This window comes from Eubalaena glacialis, chromosome 7 (assembly GCF_028564815.1).
Source record: "Eubalaena glacialis isolate mEubGla1 chromosome 7, mEubGla1.1.hap2.+ XY, whole genome shotgun sequence".
Taxonomy (NCBI): domain Eukaryota; kingdom Metazoa; phylum Chordata; class Mammalia; order Artiodactyla; family Balaenidae; genus Eubalaena; species Eubalaena glacialis.
In genome coordinates this window covers 61,060,270-61,080,128 of record NC_083722.1, presented here as the reverse complement: position 1 = coordinate 61,080,128, position 19,859 = coordinate 61,060,270, and the positions used below count along the sequence as shown (strand labels likewise).

General features: G+C 46.1%; 2 protein-coding genes across 6 annotated transcripts in view; one reads left to right on the top strand and one right to left on the bottom strand.

The window, feature by feature from the left end:
* Positions 1-5,980, top strand: part of UBP1 (upstream binding protein 1) — a 68,050-nt gene extending 62,070 nt beyond the window's left edge. For both annotated transcript variants that reach the window (XM_061196468.1, XM_061196469.1), the window contains 3 exons: positions 574-716; positions 1,427-1,478; positions 3,514-5,980. In XM_061196468.1, the coding sequence (XP_061052451.1) occupies positions 574-716; positions 1,427-1,478; positions 3,514-3,551 (233 nt within the window). In that variant the 3' untranslated portion in view covers positions 3,552-5,980. The remainder of the gene's footprint in view (positions 1-573; positions 717-1,426; positions 1,479-3,513) is intronic.
* FBXL2 (F-box and leucine rich repeat protein 2) overlaps positions 6-19,859 on the bottom strand; it is a 93,034-nt gene continuing 73,180 nt past the window's right edge. For 2 of the 4 annotated variants that reach the window (XR_009701580.1, XR_009701581.1), the window contains exons 10-16: positions 19,432-19,562; positions 15,171-15,231; positions 14,424-14,468; positions 13,823-13,879; positions 8,162-8,374; positions 7,290-7,516; positions 6-30 (exon numbers count right to left, since the gene is read on the bottom strand). Coding sequence is in view for 2 of the 4 variants with exons in the window: in XM_061196471.1 (XP_061052454.1) it covers positions 7,409-7,516; positions 8,162-8,374; positions 13,823-13,879; positions 14,424-14,468; positions 15,171-15,231; positions 19,432-19,562 (615 nt within the window). In the remaining 2 variants the exon portion in view is untranslated. Of the gene's footprint in view, positions 31-7,261; positions 7,517-8,161; positions 8,375-12,023; positions 12,690-13,822; positions 13,880-14,423; positions 14,469-15,170; positions 15,232-19,431; positions 19,563-19,859 lie in introns of those variants that run through there. The other 2 variants (XM_061196471.1, XM_061196472.1) reach the window with 2 other exon arrangements.

Sequence of the window (19,859 nt, the reverse complement as noted above, 5' to 3'; positions counted from 1 at the left end):
CGTGTGCCGTCTTCTACACTGTTTTTAATTCTTTAGGGGAAAGGAAGAGGGGAGAGGTAGCTTTTATTCTTTAGGATAAATTCCCAGTAGTAGGTTTACTGAATCAAAAACTATGACCTTTTTAGAGTTCTTTTTATATATGGCTAGAAACACGTAGCATTTTTGAAAATGGCTTTCTTTCGGTGTAACTTACATACCATAAAGTCCTCCCACTGCAAGTACACAGTTCAGCGATACTCTAGTTAGTTTACAGTTTTGCAGCCATCGCCACAATCCAGTTTTAGTCCCATTACTCCAGAATGATCATCTGTGCCCATCTGCAGTCACTTCCTGCTTGCTTTTAAGATAAATTAAAACCTCAGATACTTTTGTACAGAGGTTAATGTTAATTAAATTATATGTGTGAGCATAAATAATGTATTATTATATTCACATGGGTAGTAAGGGGAGAAGTGTTCTTATCTTTAATTTTTATATTTCTTTAGTACTTTGAAAGGAGTGATCTTCCAACAGATCATGTGGAAAATAGATCAAAGATTACTGCTAAAATGCTGTTCTTATTTTTTATTTCAGTTTATCATGCAATCTACTTAGAAGAAATGGTTGCTTCAGAAGTTGCTCGAAAACTTGCGTTGGTGTTTAATATTCCTTTCCACCAAATTAACCAGGTTTACAGACAGGGTCCCACCGGTATTCACATTCTTGTTAGCGATCAGGTAACTGGCATGCCCTTTCCCCTTTCACACTGATATTTACTTTTATATGTATTACTGAAGTGCTATAGAAAAAAAATCTGTGACTTCTTTGGCAAGTACTCATGAGAATCATTTTCAGAGTTGGGACTCAAGATTGGGAAGAATTTATAACCAAGAGTTCTAGGTGTCCTGGGTGGTAGAAGGAATACAGGTAAAGGAGAACCGTAGCTCCGATCCCGCCCTGTTTGAACTCCGACACTGGTCACTGGGGGGCTCTGGGTTAGCGGGCCTTTGGCCCTTTTTAGCAAGGCATTTGAATGTGTTTTCCTTTTGTGTACTATTTGATGGCTGATTTTAAAAAGCTGTGAGGTTAGAAGGGCAGTTCACTGCCGCCCCGTGTTCAGTGACAAGCAAGTAATAACAGAAGAGCACCTTGGCAGCAACTTTTTGTTAGTCACTATCACAGAACCCAGCAGCGAATGCCTCCCCGTGGGCCGGAGGGTGACTGACCAGATCGTAGGGCCCCCATGGGCAAGCACGGTCACCGGGCTGGCCGGTACAGCAGGTGTAAGTCCTTGCTACCTCACACCGCTTATCTGAATTACCATTTTGGCCGTTGAGTCCCGTACTTATGCAGCTATATATAGATTATGACATTTTTCTTTTACTACTTTTACTCAGTTAAGAAAAGACAATTGGATCTTAATTATACATCTGCTTTATCCTTCTAGATGGTTCAAAACTTTCAAGATGAGAGTTGTTTTTTATTCTCCACAGTAAAAGGTACGTGTGTCTTGAAATGCGAGAAACATGAAAGATAGTGCGTGCCTGAAATCAGCAGTCATCGTGCGTATTTACTTTTGGAAATGCTGGCTTTACTAATTTTAAGAAGTTTGAAAAAGGAATCAAGGGAATATTGCTAGTGACTGAAATACTGTCGAAATTAACTAGCAAGTAAGGAAGAGGAATCAGTCCTTCTGGATGCCTGGAGAAAAATCCCAGTCCATTCAGCCAACATTTTACTGAGCACCTCCTGTCAGACACATGCCGTTGGTGCTAGAAAGGTCTTCCCCTCCTGTAGTGGGGAAAGGAAACCAGAATTGGTCCATAGATGCACACAGATTACAAATAGGTAATTTAGGTGCCATGAATGCATGGGGAAGTGGGATTGCTTGTGGACGAGGGGGCCTGGGGAGGGGGACACGCAGCTGTGGAGGCTTCTCTGAGGAGCTGTCTGTCATGAACGCTGAGACCTGGAGCCCGAGGGGGAACTGAACACACGAGGAGCAGCACCCCAGCTGGCGCGGGGCTGGGTGCAGAGGAAGGAGCGTGGCTGCTCTGGAGGCCTGAGGGGGCCCGTGGCTGCTGTGCAGGGCGAGGACGAGCAGAGCTGGAGGCGGGTCTGGTAGGCAGTGCCTGGCGGTGGTGGGAGTTTAGATTTTCTTTGAAATGCATTGGAAAGTCGGTGATGTTGTTTAAACAGACGAGTAATGTGAATAGATTTTTCTTTTTTTCCACTCTCGCAACTCTGTGGAGACAGATGAGAAGGTGGGAAAACTGGAGGCAGGAGATGTCATCTAGACGAGAGGTGACGGGATCTTGGACGCTGATAGACAGACAGGGCCCTGCTGGGCTCCACATTGGAGGGAGGAGTGGTTGTGACTCTCACAGGAGCAGCTGGGCAGGCGGTGGTCGCGGTGGAGAGGTAGGCGGGCTTGGGGGAAGCGGCCAAGGCTTCCGTTTTAGGACGTGGAAATCATAGCCGGCTGGGGCTGGCAAGAGAGGCCTGGGCTTGAGGTGTAAATCTGGAAGCCTTCAGCGTGTCCGCCGTGACTCAAAGCCGTAGGAATTCTTGAGGTTATGGAGGGAGAGAATGTGAAGAGCGGGCCCAGATGGGGTTCAGTAGAGTTCCAGTTAAAGGGCTGGATAAAGGAGGGGTTTTTTAAATGTGAAGTTACTATGAGAAGAGACCTTTAAAAGTCTGATGAGTTAAGATCTAAAGCTGCACCTCAAAGAGCACGATGTCACGAGTCACCCTTTCCTGGGAAGTTACGCGAAGAGAGCAGCCCACCTTGAAGGGAGGGGCTGAAGTTAGGACTTCACCCTGTGCCTGACATGTCTCGTAAGCCACCAAGTTACCTGCAGGGCTGTTTAGTCTGTGAACTGGCCCACTTTATCTTTTCTTTTCACAGACCTGTTTAGCTTAGTACCCTTCTGGCTCAATTTTTCGTTCTCAAAACAATGCAGTTTTTACTCTGCAAAACTCACACTGTCTATAAAAGAGGCAGTTCGTACAGTGAACGTGTGGCTGCGTCCTGTGAAGGCGATGGGGTTTCTGGTATCAGGCATCACAGGACATCCCCGCCCCGCTCAGCGTACTGTTTTCAGACATTGGTCCTTACGGAAAAATTCATTTGTTCCTTGATGAACACCTGTACTGCTGCTTCTCGCCATCTCCTGAGAAACACTAGGCCAGCGCGCAAAAGTAGTGATGTGTTTTTTAAAACGTTTCAGATCTACTTTTGAGGAGTTCAAAAATTATTTCCAGAAAAGGTGGATGTAAGCACCCAGTTTATTGGATAGTCTCTGCCCTGCGCCTTGCCCTCAAATGGGGGGCGGGGCGGGCAAAGGGAATGTGCACGGGACGCTGCCATAGGCAAGAGGGGCTGGAGCAAGTTAGCTTGTTTTCCTCTAGAATATTTAAAGGTACCCTCTGAACTGGGGCGGGGGGTTGTAGAGTTCTAGGAGCGTTCAACGTAGTCTTGATTCTCCAGCCTGGTAAAAAATTGCGTGTAACGTCCCTTTCTTTTTTCTGCAGCTGAAAACGGCGGTGGCGTCCACATAATTTTGAAGTGACGTCTTGACGTCTGAACTCTATTCAGCACCAGTTTAAAGTTACGCTTAAAAGTGTGTGAAGACTGAATCCAAGAAGTCTTGGGATTGGATTTTACCGTATGAAATGTTTCATATTGAAAACACAGGATGACCTTTCTCACGAACTGGATGAGAGGCACGTCTCCTTCGCTTCACTGCCGCGGCCTCACCCCGGGACGGTGAGCACGTCGGGCCCCGGTGCAGGTAGGCCGCCTGCTTCTCTGCCAGAGAGGCCAGTAGACACAGTCCCTAGAAGCAGCCTTCGCTGTCTTTTTACACTGTATGCGGTTTGGAAATGAATGTAAAGATGTACTGTGGGCATTTACCTTTCTGGGCCAGTTCGGCTTCTGCTGCCCGGACCTTATGCTGACCTGGGGGCGGGGGGGCCCTGGCTGCTGCGGGGCAAGCGCCGAATCCACGTGTGGAGAGAGTGAGGCCGGCGCTGATACGGGCCGATCAGTGGTCAGGGGAGAGAGGCTTGGCGCCTTCTTGGAAAAAATCACGTCTAAGGGTGCGCGTCTGCCGTGATCTTGCCAGATCGGGGAAGCCCCAAGCCAGGAAGACGGGCGTGAAGCAAACTGCATTATCAAGAGTACCTTGGTGAGAGGATCAGTGTAAATCCTAATAGGTACAAAGACTTTTGTGTTTTTGCTTTGTCACAGATTTACTGAAAAACTTTTTGCTTCTGCTTCCATTTTTAGCATTTTGTTTCTGGTTTTCATTTTTGAAGCCCCAATGCCTTTTAAACTCATGTGGTTTTATTTCTCCTTTTCCTCCCTCTCTCTGTCTCTGACCACCCACCCCACCCTGCACCATACTGTTGTTAAACTTTTTTAAAGCCCTGTCCCCAACATTGGAAATACACCCAAGCAGGAGAAAACAGTGTGATGGTTTCTGACTTGGTGTTAAGGGGTCTTCATTATCAAGAGTTGAAATTTATTTGTGAAACACTAGACATCACAAACACTATATTGTACCATCAAAATTCCTCACACTTCCCTAATATGGAGCTTTAGTACAATCATGGGTAACATTCTGGTGATTATTTAGGGACTTTTTTATACACCACATAATAGCTTCTTTTTCTATAAAAAGAGTGCCTCTTTCACAAAACCAAATGCTTGTTGGCCAGTATACTTTCCAAAGGGAATCACTGTTTTTGCAATTTTTTCTACTATCAATCATTATTATCTCTTCTCTTCACCCGAAGCCTTCCCAAAATTCATCAGCAAGCATTTGAGGCCTGTGGTGTACTAGACACAATTTTCTTTTCAAACTTCGATTCCATTTTAATTATGCCATCTCTGTCCGTTCATCCAGTGTCTTGGTTTTGAGTGTATTATTTGATCCTTATCTTTGTTCAGGCAGAAATAGGAATGGGTAATTTTGAGTTTAAAATCTCTCCCAGAAGACAAAACTACTTCAGTGGGTGAAAGCTTTGGCACTGTACGTTTTATTCATAAAGGGGGTTATTTGATATGAAAAAGTACTGTCTCTAAATAGTCCATCTTTGGTTTGAAAATATCCATAACTTGTATAGACCCTAAAGCAGGAGAGCTTTCCTTTCCGTCATTTTCCCTTTGCTTTTGTATGACCACATGTTTTCTGTACCAGTCAGTCATTTGGGAAAGAAGTGAGCTTCTCTCTTAATTGTTTTAGAGTTTTGCTTGTCTATTTAGCATTCCTTTTTGAGTCTCAAGATTTATGGAACAATAAATGTCATTTTTAATGCTGTGTGCTATTTTGAATTCCTCATCAGGTTTTACAAGTGGGGTAAAAATAATTAAAAGCTCATCAAACTTGAAATGACACCAAGCAGCATTGAACATTAGTCTCTCCCAGTGAAACAGGTTAAATTATGGCACCAGCAAATTTGCTACTTTGTTTTTTTAATAGTAGGATGTACACATTTCAGTATAATAAATGTTTTCCGATTGTTTTGCAAATGTGTGTCTCATTTAAAATCCAAGTTCCTGCCAGTGTGTCACCTCATGTCATAGAATCAAGGAGTTCACTGTGTATGTTCTGAGTACACACCAGTCCCAATGTTGTTATAAGAGCTGACGCGGGTGTGTGTTTTCAGTTTGTTTCCTCAAAGCTGATGCAACTGAGGATAGCTTATCCAGTGACTGTGCCACACTTAAAGGGGAAGCAAACCTGATTTTTCTTAACAGAGGTTCTCCTGTTTTGTAGATGCGGTCCAGCGTCATTCAGCCAGAGTCCAGTAGCTGTGAGAGGTTGTGTCCAGGCTCAAAAGAGATAATGTATAGAAGGCCCTGGTCATTTAAATTTTTAAAATAGAAACTATATTCATAGCTTCCTGCAACAGCCATTTTTTCCCCCACACAGTGGTGTAAATGTATATTTAAATAACTGCTATGGTATACACACAATAAGGCAGCAAAATCATCAGGACTTTAATGCTTATTCTGATAATCCTGCTAATTGATTTATGGAGTTGTATATCCATCTATTTGCCTTCTCTCCCCAGAATGCAGCTGAGGCCTTGCATCCTAAATGCTTCTAAAACTCTCCACCTAATAGAACCCTAACCCAATTAGAAGTATTGCTGGTCATGGGGAAATTTCTCGTTTTTGCTGTTTCCCTCAGCTTCTCATGAACTCTGGGCTCTTCAGTTTGGGGAGTGGTTACTAAGAAGGGCTGGCTACCATTAACACAGAGATGCAGTGAAGGTCACAAATGTGGACAGCACAGAGCAGAAACCAGGTCATCTCATCAGATTTCAGGTAACATTAGGAACGCCTGAATCTGGAAGATGGTTTTGCTCAGATTTGTCTGCCATGAGATAATAGCAATAAAACCCTCTGACTTAAGCATTGCAATGGTTTATTCATTTTTATATGTCTCAAAGGTGCCAACACTTTACTGATTTTAGTTTTAAGTGTGTAAAATTTTTAAATAGTCCTGGTGTAACTTGATTTCTAAGATTTTAAAATAAACTTGGAAAAAAATCACACCCATTCTACATGCATCCATTATTTTTAATTGATTATATTATAGATAACTTGAGCCTTAATTCTGTTTCTTTAAGGTCCCCCAAAGTTTGTGAGACATGACATGATTATAGCTTTTCTATAACAACAACACATTATGTGCCATAGCCTACGCCAGAGCTTATGATTTCCAATCAGGCAACACAAACTGAGTTGCTTTTGTTTAGTTTTTGGTCCCCAAAAGGATATATGACAAGTTGACAGAAACAGAAGGGTGAAGACCTTGCTCCACCCTGTTTAGAGTCCTCATTCTTTGGTGTCTCATGGAAACCTATTAACTTGCCTTCCACGTAAGTCACTACATAGAAAACTGTCGGGCATTATGAATTTGCAGTATAGTCACTTTGATAAAGTTGCTATTTAATCTTCAAAGTGGAGAAGTCCTGCTAATCAAAATGGAATCGTTGTGAATAAAAGTAGGCCACTGGCTGAAGTATCAGGTAGAAAATCAACAGCTTATTTTTCTGCTCAATTTGTGCTAACGCTGATGGTCTGTTTGAGGATGCTGACAAAGCCAAGGGCAGGAATTTTGTACCTAGGGAGGCACCCACCTCTAGAGATCCAGGTTTCCTGCATGGTCCTGGCTGCACTATGACCACTCTTGCCCTGTGTTAATTGACACAAGGCTTTGAATTGATTGCATCACAGCAGAATAAAGGTAAAAACTATCACGAGAGTTACTGCAGTCCCTGCAGAAGTCTTTTACCTGTAAATGCCTTTCCCAATGGAGAATCAACAGATTTGGATGATGGTGGAGTACATCAAAAGACTCGGGTCCTCGGGAGGAAGGGACACCTCATGAAGCCCTGGGCTAGGCAGCTGCTGTCAGAGGATGACACAGCACCTGCATAGCCGCTGTCCACTTCCTCCCACTGCTGTCGGCGGGGTGACAGGAGCAAAGTAGGCATGGACTTTGACATGAGGGAGCTGGGCCTGAAAGTAGAAAGGAGAAGTGTAGTCATAAGATAGTTTGGGGATTATAGGCATAATCCTAGAAAAGCCCACAGTTCTCCTATAGAATCTAGTTCATTCTACCATTAGGCAGATAGTCCCAACAGAATTTCTGGTGTGCACTAACGCTGCTCCTGTTGATATGCACGTCTCCCCAAACGGCACCTTTTAAACACAAAGGGGTGGTCACCGTCCCTGTGTGCAAACCAAGTAGAGATGTAACAGCTGTAGCACCTGGGGCTGCTTAGGGGTCTAAGTGCAAAGTTGCCTAAACTTAAAGCATATTCAAGAATGATGCAGGTGAACTACATGCGGAAAGAACGCCACAGTTATTAAGACACTTTATACCTAGAAATTAGCAAAGATCAAGCCTACTGATAATGGCCTTAAGTCTCTTTCCTTCTAATAAGTTTGCTAATCAACAGACCACATGGAACCTCCACCCAGACCCATTCTAGAAGTTGACTCTTTCCAGGGTGGGGTCTAATAAGGAAATTTAGAAGAAGTCTAAGAGGATAGTTTGTGTAACTATTGGCCCAGGACAGAATGTAGAAAATGGATGTTGATTCTTGGTGTATTTGTCGTTTGCTGAGAAACTGCCAGGTGTGGCTGCTGCCCGACACTTACCCGCATCCGCTTGATGCCCGCGCGGGTGACCTGCTGGCAGTCGTACAGCTCGAGGCGCTCCAGGCCACGACAGTTCTCCAGGTGCTCCAGGGCCACGTCAGTGATGAGGAGGCAGTTGTCCAGTTCCAGCACCCGCAGCCTCTCGTGGCCGCAAGGGCTGTTGCTCAGGTGCAGGATCCCATCATCCGTGATGAGCTCACAGTGGGACAGGCTCTGGAATGAGGGGAAGCACAGATGTTTGCTGGACCCTCTCATTCCAAGGCTCACGGCCCAGGAAGAGCAGGGAAGCCGGCCCAGGCAGCGCCCCTGGGAACCACGGAGCAGTGGGAGGATGGAGCACAAAGCTGTGGGCCCATGGGCAGCGGCTTCTCTCACCTTCCCGCCAGGTAAAGATGGGAACCGACACTGCAGAGGGTGGTCTGCGCCGTGAGGATCCTGAACTCACCTCTTCCCGCAAACAGCGAATCTACAGCTACACAGGGAACAGCTTCCTCCAGAAAAAAACATAAAAACTGGCTGAACGACTCTCCACGTTGGGCAGATGAGAGAAGGCCCGCTTGGAAGCGGAAGGAGAGGCTGGGCCACAGTCTGTCATGAACCCCGGCCCCAAGCGCAGAGACCCCCGGGCAGGAGGGAACTCATAACCTGGAGCTTCTCACTGAGGAGTGAAGGGTTTAACCCCACATCAGGCACCTGAACGTCTAGCTGGAAAAACCAACGCGCTGACCTCCGTGAGACCCAGAGACCACAGCAGTGTGAGGAGGAATCCAAAGGACTTTCACGCCCGGGCCCTCCCCACCCCCAGGGCCCAGCTGATGGAGGGGAGCCCAGCCCGGGTGGGGGAGGCCCGCCTGCTAGGTGACACACTGGGGGGCCTGCTGGGGTGCCCCCAGGGCCTGGAGATGGGCGGGGGCCATCTTTGCACATTCCCTCTGCCGAGCTCCAGCCACTGGGTGACATTTTCTTTTTTAAATTCTGGGCTGCTTCCTTCCCAGTGAGCACTGCTCGCATGCTCTCCCGGCCCTGCCTCTGCCTCGCGCCAGGTGCCATCCTCATTCTCTGTCTCTCTGTTTCTCTCGGGGGAGTTCCACGTGTGTCTGGTGCCCCAGTTCTTGCAGCTGTTGCCAGGGGACACGTCCATCTCCTGGCCTGCAGGGCCCCACGGCACTGTAACCAGTGGAGAGGTTGCTCACTGGCTCCCACGTCCCGCGATCGGCAAGAGAAAACACCCAGGAGTCGTCCTTCTCGGAAAGAGGGCTATGAGCTTGTCATCACAGCTGCAGCGAGGGGCACAGGCTTCTAATTAAACACACATCTAAGGGCTGACTGTAATCCTTTCTAGAGGCCTTGGAGGCCGATGCTGTCTTTGCTCTCCCCTCTGCCATGCTCCAGAGCACCAGTATCTCCCAGGGGGGAGCTTTTACATCTGCCTGGTGACCTGGTTTTTATTTCTGGTGCCCCAGTCTTTGTATAAGGTGCCCATGGGATGCTCCTTGCTCACCTGGCCCTGATGGCCGAAGGCAGCTTGTATTCCTGGGTCCTATGGGACTTTAACATGAAAGAGTTCTTGGCAGGCTACCACCCCCAGGGCACTTTACAGACAGCAGGCTGAAACACACCCCCAGCCTTTCTGGGAAAGAGGCCTATTTGCTTGTCCTGGAGCTTACAGGGCAGGCTTCAGGTCTGGTACACACCTAGAGGCCTACAGATGTGCTCTCAGCAAAGGTAGGTGCAGGTACATGCCATCTCTGCACTCTCCCTGGTCAGTATCCCCCCAGACAGGAGTTTACGCCCTTATCTGGGAAAAGTACCAAACAGAGGTCACGGAGCTGAAGAATACAATTGAACTGAAAAAGTAGAAGGTTTCAAGAACAAACTAGATGAAGCAGATAAAAGGATCAGTGACTTGAAGACATGGCAGTGAAAATCACCCAATCAGAGCAGCAAAGAGAAAAAGAAGGAAAAAAAGTAAAGAAGATACCCTAACAGACTTAAGGGACAATATCAAGTGGACTAACGTTCTCATTATAAGGGTAACAGAAGGAGAAGAGAGAGAAACAGGCAGAAAAGCTAACGGAGAAAATAATGGCTGAAAACGTCTCTAGCCTGGGGGAGGAAACAGACATCCAGATTCAGGAAGCCCAGAGAATTCCAAATAAGACGAGACCCACACCAAAACACATTACAATTAAAATGTCAAAAGTTAAAGACTCTGAAGAGCAGCAAGAGAAAAACAGCTTGTTATACACACGGGAACCCCCGGAAGACTGTCAGCAGGGTTTTCAGTAGAAACTGCAGGCCAGAATGGAGGGGCACAATATATTCAAAGTGCTGACAGAAATGAAAAAAAATTCCAACCAAGAATACTAAGCCCAACAAAGTTATTCAGAACTGAAGGAGAGACGGGAATTCCCTGGCGGTCCAGTGGTTAGGACTCAGCGCTTTCACTGCTGGGGCCCAGGTTCAATCCCTGGTTGGGGAGCTAAGATACCGCAAGCTGCACAGCGTGGCCACAAAAAAAGAATGGAAGGAGAGGGAAGTTTTCCAGACAAGCTAAAGCTAAACTAGTTCATCATCACTAAACCTGCCTTACAAGAAATGTTAAAGGGACTTTGTTAAGCTGAAAAGGGCACTAATTAGTAACAAGAAAACATATGAAGGTATAAATCTCACTGTTAAAGGCTGTGATAAATCAGGGTGAGAGATAAAACTCTGTGGCATCAAGAAAGTAATATAGTCTTTATTGGCTGTAATTCTTTATTCTTTAAAATAATAGCTAAAATGCTTAGATAGCTTCTAGGACCAATGAGCTGCATTAATATGATTTTTTAAAATTAATTTATTTATTTTTGGCTGTGTTGGGTCTCCGTTTCTGTGCGAGGGCTTTCTCTAGTTGCGGCGAGCGGGGGCCACTTTTCATCGCGGTGCGCAGGCCTCTCACTGCCGCGGCCTCTCTTGTTGCAGAGCACAGGCTCCAGACGCGCAGGCTCAGTAGTTGTGGCTCACGGGCCCAGTTGCTCCGCGGCATGTGGGATCCTCCCAGACCAGGGCACGAACCCGTGTCCCCTGCATTGGCAGGAAGACCCTCAACCACTGTGCCACCAGGGAAGCCCAATATGATTTTAAAAGTCAAAAAAACTGGCTCTGGTACTGAAGAGGAAACCAGCCCCCCAATTATCAATAGAACCTGCTGATGACATCCTACAAACTAAAAACTGAAGTAACAAAGAGGATCCTTAACCTCCTTTGAGCAAACTTCATGAACTCCTCTGTGTTCTTTTGAATGTGGAGTTCCCCTTGTTTGCAATTGTATATTCGACTTATTTTCAAAGAAACATGATCAGTTTCCCTTTCAAAACAGCCTTCTAGATTTGGTTTTTGTGAGAGTACAAGGCCCTTCCTCCCTTGAGGATCACAGAGCAGTTCCTGGAAGGGGTGGGGTATGTGCACACTTGCCGCCTTCACATGTAAAGAAGAACCTGGGAACTGAAGTTTAGCAAATGAGGTGTGATAGTTACCTGGCTCGGGGCTAGTGGTCACTTTCCTCATTTCTTCCTACTTGCAGATCTTTAGTAAAAGCTAAAAACCAGATTTCAAAATTCTGAATCTATGGAGCTTTGCCCCAACAGCATTGGCTCCTCTGAGCTCCCCAGGCTGGGGGAGGACTCCCTGGGGTGGACCCCCGGCTCCAGCATGGAGAGCACTGTCTGGCCCTCCCCCAGGGAGGTGGGGACCAGCTGCTCCTATGCGTGTGTCCCAGGCGCACCCGGGCTGCCCCGCACCAAGACTGCGCGTCTGTGCTCTGAGACCTGCAGCGGCAGAAACGCACGTCCAACAACCCTGCGCTTCCACTCACCCTTGGCTCTACCTGGGGGCTGACAGAGGCGCTGCTACCATGTCCGTACCAGGGAGAGTCCCTGGAGTGTCCGTTAACAAGGATCCAGACACACACTGCTGTGCAATTTCTGAGTGACGATAAAGTCTGTCTCTTCTGATGAATGATCTTTTCGCTCTCCAGTGCCTAGAACAGTGCCCGGCGTGTAGTGGTCCTCAAGAGATGTTTGTAGAGTGAATTTGATGAATATAATCAGATTTAATCCACAGCATTTCCCTTTTCTGTGTGGGCTACTAGGCATCTCCAAAGCTAAGTTTAGATTTCAACTGCAACTGTTTCCCTGCTTTTCTGCTAATAATCCTCCAGGTATTTTTCTTTTTTTTTTTTCATTTGAGGCTCTTATCTTGGACTTCTGGTTTTTATTATAGTTTATCTTTTACTCTAAGTCCCCTTTCTGGAAGTAGCTTGTATGAATGTCGGGGAAGATGGAGAAGATTTCAGTCATCAGAATCCCCGCTGGGGAGAACACTATTTGGAAGACATTTCCTGACCCGTCGCTGAGGTGGGCCTGCACTCCTGAGGAAGCAGGAGTTAGGGAGCTGGTGGAAGACCTTGTCCCGTGCACACAAGAGACGACATTGCCGAAGGGGTGGGAGTCCAAGTCCAGGGTATCTCCGAGTCGGGGAGAGAGCCCTTGGGCAACAGGGAGGAGGGAGGTTAAAACATGAAACAAAGCACGGGGCTCCTAACCTTCCCCACACCTCTGAGAAGCAGGCCATCTCAGGGACACAGGGACACGGGGACAAGGGGTGGAGAAAGCACATCCGACAACTGGTTCTATCAATTATAAAACCAGATCAGAACTAATTTGGGAGTAAAGACATTAGAACGACAAAATTATCTGCAGGTGTGTAGAGGGAAACACTTTCAGCAGAGAATCTGGAAACAGGTAGGTTTCTGACTATCTCTGAAATCTGACACCAAACTCAAAAGTCCCAGAGCTGTCCAAAGCCCAGCACACTTGTGCCTAAGGGAGAAGCATCCAGAAGGAATGTGGAAATAAGGAAAACTGGTGGGGAGAGTAACTCAAGGCCAAATGGAGCTTTAATGATGTTATAAAATCCTAGCCCTTGCTGACAGAGCAAGTTCAAAGGGGATAGAGAGAGCTGGCTTAAGAAAAATCTGTCGTGTATCTCAGGGCAGTGGAAAGACCAGACCCCACGGAAGCCACGAGATCTGGGGCCTTTGGGCAGTTGTGTAAATTTGGGCAAGCTTCTTAACCGCTCTGAGCCTCAGCTTCCTCACTGATAAAATAGGGATGTCCATGGTGCCCGCATCACAGGGCTGTGCTGGGATTCAGTGAGTCAGTGTATCTGGTGGGAGCAGGCAGCCGAATGGGGACTCCACCCCTGCTTCACGTCCAGCAGCCGGATGGGAAACATGCATGCGATGTCTGCATGGCTAAGAGTGTCAATGACACTTTTCATTGCTCATTCTGGATCTTTCAGTATATTCTAATTCCCCCCCATAGATATTTGAGCAGATATGAAATGTAATATAAGGATGGCCTGATTTTAACCGTGCTAACTTTCACTATACCCAACATGATGAACATGAATTTGAGTAAGGACGCTGGTCCCTATATTAGGTTCACACCCTAAAATGAAAGCAGTGACATTTAGATACCCTGCCTCCCAAGTGAGCCCAACGCACAGACCTTTGAAACCAAGAATGATGTCACCCTATGGAAAGAAAGGTTCTTGCCGTAGTACGGGGGTTCTTTCATCCCTAAGAGGTAAGTAACGTCACAAAAAGCTCGGACTCACCAGGGCTTGCAGTTTAGGACAGTGAATGGAGAGCTGGATGAGTGTGCTGTCGGTTATCTGGAGAGAAACACGCGGTGTCAGTGTGGCTTGTACATCAGAACTTAATACCTAATCCTGCTTCTTCTGAATACAAGAATCAAAAGGTGCAAAAGAGAATTAAAAACTCATCTCAAGCACACTCGGGCTGGGAGCTCCTCTCTTCACCAACAACCTCAATTCTGCTCATTCCCAGAGAGGTGAAGGTGTTCTTTGGTCTTTCCTCTGGTGCCCCAAGGGGAACAAGGGACAAAGAGGGAGTGGCCACAGAGGGTCCCCCAAGATTCTTCTCTGTAGAGTCACCTCATCACTGGACATGCAAGCTTATTTCTCCCTTAAGTTTTGTGAAAATGAGTCCTTTTTTTTTTTTAATGTTTGGCTGTAACTCTGATGACTGAGAACAGCCCAAAGTTTATGCATCCCCCCCCCCGTGGCCCTCACAGGTTCCCAAGCCCTGACACCTATGCTGGGGTAAGGAGGGTCCAGACAATGGCCAGTTGGCATCTCTGGTTACGCCTGTCAGTGGCTGAGGGGCGCCCTGCAGAGCTGTCAGGAGTCCACTCACCAAGATGCATTCTTCGAGATCCATCTTCTCCAGGTCATGACAATTCTGAAAAAGTCCGTAAGAGTCCATAAGACACCCCGTTCCGAAAGTGACCCAGTGAGCCAGCACTTTTGAGCAGGTGCCCTTTGAATCATATTCACTTTCAATATGGGCATTAGGGCTGCATTTCCTTCTCTCATCCTGGAAAGGCAGTTGTCTGCACCTTCCCAGTGGCTCACAGGTATCAGCACAGAGATTTTAGCCATGGAATGGGCTCTGGGAGGTCGTGGGGGTGGGCGCCCAGCCACGGTGGGGATGGTGGAGGGCTGGGGTAGGAGGAAGAGTGTATCAGCATCCCCAGGAGGACATGGGTTCTGGGCAGCAGGCCACAGGGGCCCCACAGTGGCTGGCACTGGCAGGGCAGTGTGGAAAGAGGGGGCAGAGGCAGAGCCCAGCCCAGCTGAGGGATGCTACTGAGAGGCTGAGTCGGGGTCTGTGTGAGGAAGGGCATCTCCTGCCAGGGAGGAGGCTCCTCTCTTTGGGGTCCCACCTGACCAAGTGAGAGTGAGGTCCACGCCTGGTACAGGACCTGCCTAGCTTTCTGGCCTGCTGGGGAAAATGCAGAACACACCCCCCAAGGACTTCATTCTACTTGGTGCCTGTCATTTCTGAAGGTAGTTTTTTGCACACTCCAAGACCACTCCAATTCACTTTGACTGAGGGAGGTGAATTAGAGTTTGGTTTGATTTTGTAAAACCTCTGTCTTACCCGAGCTAAAAGTGTAAAGCCTGCATCAGTCAAATGGGAACATCGGGCAGCCTCCAAGATCCTGGGATAAGGAATGCACAGAAGACAAAGTGGCAACTGGTTAACAACAGAAAAGTGTACTTTACAATGCTCTTGAGTTTATTCCACTCTGTGACACAAAAATGAGGCTCAGGGAGGAATGTGACCTGCCCAAAGTCCCATCCCAAACTTGGTCAGTAAATCCAGGAATCTTCCCACAATACCAGCACATGGTTGCTGTTGTTTTTAGACATTATTCTAATATGTGTTGACTTCTAAACAACTAAAATGTACTTTCACTCAACAAAATCATCTTGATATATACTGCATTTATTGAAATTCCCAGTCACCCTAAAGGAAATTTTAAAAATTTACAGCCAATGAAAACATCCATGCTTAACAGGGATAGATGCTTAAATAACATTTTTAAGTTAAATTACTCCCTTATAGCAATAATTCTGACCTCCTTTCTGACCAGTTTTGACCACCTAGATTCCTTCTACCATGCAGAAATATCAAAATTCTCTAGAATCTTCCCTAATTCAACAGTAAGAAAAATGGGGAAAAGGCAAAATAAGTCAATCCTTAGAAGGTATATAACCAAAAAAAAAAAAAAAAAAAAGGGCGGGGTGGGGGTACTTCTTTGGCAGTCCAGTGGTTAGGACTCCGCACTTCCACTGCAGGGGTCATGGGTTCAATCCCCCGCCAGGGACCTAAGATCCTGTATGCCGCGTGGCGCAGCCAAAAAAAAAAAAAGATATGTAACTGGTGTAAGCATGAAAAATGGATCAGTTTCACTGATAAGTAGAGTAACAAAACAAGTATCTTTTTTCTGCCTCTTCTGTAGGGGTTAAGGTTGCTGGTTCTAAAATCAAACTCTACAAGTTCAAATTCTAGTTTTACTTCTTACTTATCATGTGACCCAGGATAAATTATGTGCTTTTCATTGAGTCTCAGTTTCTCCTCTGCAAAACAAGTGAGAATACAGTACCTACCTCCTAGCAATGTGGTGAGGACTAAGTGAGACAATGCTTGTGAAAGTGCTAACAAAGAGCCTGGAACATATATGAATTCAACTGATGTTAAGCATGATTAGCATTTTGGTGCCATTATTAAAGTTTTAATATTCACAGTATTACATGGAGAATCAGAAAATAAATCATTATTTGTTAAAACAAAACTTTTCTTCTTGCTAGGGAAAAATGATAAATAAGGTGGCTGTGATTTTTCCTCCTTCTGTCCATTTAGCAGCTGGTTTAGAGGAGAACCTGGTGCCATTTGGACGTGAGGCTATCAGTCTGCTAACATGTCAAAGTAATATCAGGGCAACGAATAGCCAAAGCAATCTTGAGAAAGAAAAATGGAGCTGGAGGAATCTGGCTCCCTGACTTCAGACTATACTACAAAGCTACAGTAATCAAGATAGTATGGTACTGGGCTTCCCTGGTGGCGCAGTGGTTAGGAATCCGCCTGCCAATGCAGGGGACACGGGTTCGTGCCCCGGTCCAGGAAGATCCCACATGCCACGGAGCAGCTAGGCCCGTGAGCCACAACTACTGAGCCTGCCCGTCTGGAGCCTGTGCTCCGCAACGGGAGAGGCCGCAACAGTGAGAGACCCATGCACCGCGATGAAGAGCAGCCCCTGCTCGCCACAACTGCAGAAAGCCCTTGCACAGAAACGAAGATCCAACACAGCCAAAAATAAATAAATAAATAAATAAAAATTTATTAAAAAAAAAAAAGATAGTATGGTACTGGCACAAAAACAGAAATATAGATCAATGGAACAGGATAGAAAGCCCAGAGGTAAACCCACACACATATGGTCACCTTATTTTTATATAAAGGAGGCAAGAATATACAATGGAGAAAAGACAGCCTCTTCAATAAGTCGTGCTGGGAAAACTGGACAGCTACATGTAAAAGAATGAAATTAGAACACTCCCTAACACCATACACAAAAATAAACTCAAAATGGATTAAAGACCTAAATGTAAGGCCAGACACTATCAAACTCTTAGAGGAAAACATAAGCAGAACACTCTATGACATAAATCACAGCAAGATCCTTTTTGACCCACCTCCTAAGAAATGGAAATAAAAACAAAAATAAACAAATGGGGGCTTCCCTGCTGGCACAGTGGTTAAGAATCTGCCTGCCAATGCAGGGGACACGGGTTCGAGCTCTGGTCCAGGGAGATCCCACATGCCCCGGAGCAACTAAGCCTGTGCGCCACAACTACTGAGCCTGTGCTCTAGAGCCTGCGAGCCACAACTGCTGAAGCCCGCGCGCCTAGAGCCTATGCTCTGCAACAAGAGAAGCCACTGCAATGAGAAGCCCACGCACCGCAACAAAGAGTAGCCCCTGCTCACCGCAACTAGAGAAAGCCCGCATGCAGCAATGAAGACCCAACACAGCCAAAAATAATAAATAAAATAAATTTATAAAAAATAAACAAATGGGACCAAATGAAACTTAAAAGCTTTTGCACAGCAAAGGAAACCATAAACAAGACGAAAAGACAACCCTCAGAATGGGAGAAAATATTTGCAAATGAAGCAACTGACAAAGGATTAGCCTCCAAAATTTACAAGCAGCTCATGCAGCTCAATATCAAAAAAACAAACCACCCAATCCAAACACGGGCAGAAGACCTAAATAGATATTTCTCCAAAGAAGATATACAGATTGCCAACAAACACATGAAAGGATGCTCAACATCACTAATCATTAGAGAACTGCAAGTCAGAACTACAATGAGGTATCACCTCACAACAGTCAGAACGGCCATCATCAAAAATCTACAAACAATAAATGCTGGAGAGGGTGTGGAGAAAAGGGAACCCTCTTGCACTCTTGGTGGGAATGTAAATTGATACAGCCACTATGGAGAACAGTATGGAGGTTCCTTAAAAAACTAAAAATAGGGCTTCCCTGGTGGCGCAGTGGTTAAGAATCAGCCTGCCAATGCAGGGGACACGGGTTTGAGCCCTGGTCCGGGAGGATCCCACATGCTGCGGAGCAACTAAGTACATGCACCACAACTACTGAGCCTGTGCTCTAGAACCTGCAAGCCACAACTACTGAAGCCTGTGCACCTAGAGCCCATGCTCTGCAACATGAGAAGCCACAGCAATGAGAAGCCCGCGCACTGCAACGAAGAGTAGCCCCCACTCACCACAGCTAGAGAAAGCCCACGCACAGCAACAAAGACCCAACGCAGCCAAAAATTAAAACAAACAAACAAAAAAAAAACCCACTAAAAATAGAACTACCATACGACCCAGCAATCCCACTACTGAGCATATACCCTGAGAAAACCGTAATTCAAAGAGTCATGTACCACAATGTTCATTGCAGCTCTATTTACAATAGCCAGGACATGGAAGCAACCTAAGTGTCCATGGACAGATGAATGGATAAAGAAGATGTGGCACATATATACAATGGACTATTACTCAGCCATAAAAAGAAACAAAACAGTTATTTGTAGTGAGGTGGATGGACTTAGAGACTGTCATACAGAGTGAAGTAAGTCAAAAAGAGAAAAACAAATATCGTATGCTAACACATATATATGGAATCTAAAAAAAAAAAAAAAAAAATGGTTCTGAAGAACATAGGGGCAGGACAGGAATAAAGACGCAGATGTAGAGGATGGACTTGAGGACACAGGGAGGGCGAAGGGTAAGCTGGGACGAAGTGAGAGAGTGGCATGGACATATATACACTACCAAATGTAAAAGAGATAGCTAGTGAGAAGCAGCCACATAGTACAGGGAGATTAGCTCGGTGCTTTGTGACCACCTAGAGGTGGGATAGGGAGGGTGGGAGGGAGACGCAAGAGGGAGGAGATATGGGGATATATGTATATGTATAGCAGATTCACTTTGTTATAAAGCAGAAACAAACACACCATTGTAAAGCAATTATACTCCAATAAAGATGTTTAAAAAAAAAGTAATATCAGGGCGAGGCAAATCAGGTGGGCACATGAGTGAAGTCCATTAGGAAACTAAGGCTCAGATTCCCTGGTGGTGGACAGTGTGGGACTCTCCACACATCCTTAAATGAACCAGATTACAGTGTCCCACCCCAATACATCTGACAAAAGCCAACAACACAACCACTGCCTCCGCCACCACCTATTCAACCCACTGCCAGGCCTTTCTCCTCCTGCAGGAAGCCCTCCCAGTCAGCCCCAAGCTCTGAGTTGCAAAGCTGGAAGCGTGGCGCACTCACTGAAGTCTTGGGCAGTTCAAGGCTAGGGCTGTGAGGGAGGCATCCGTGAGGTTGCCGCAACCAGACAGGCAGAGGGCCTGCAGCCAGTGGCAGCCCCTGCAAATCTGCACCACGCCTTCATCCGTAATGCGCTGGGGAGAACCAAAGCAGAAAGGAAAATCAGAAGGCACGGGCAACAGTGAAATGGGAGCCGCAGACAAATGGAGTCTCCTGTTAGTCAACTAGTTTAGGTTGCCAGTTACCAGCATTTTATCCTGATAACTTAATCAAAATAAGGTGAAGTACAGGGAAGACAGATATTTATGTTATTTCTGAACAGCTTTAAAATATTCAAGCATTACTAATGGAGAGTAAAACTTTTAAATTCCATTTTCCTACCCAGAATCGTTCGATTTTTTTTTTCAGGAAATATTCATAAACTTGTGTTA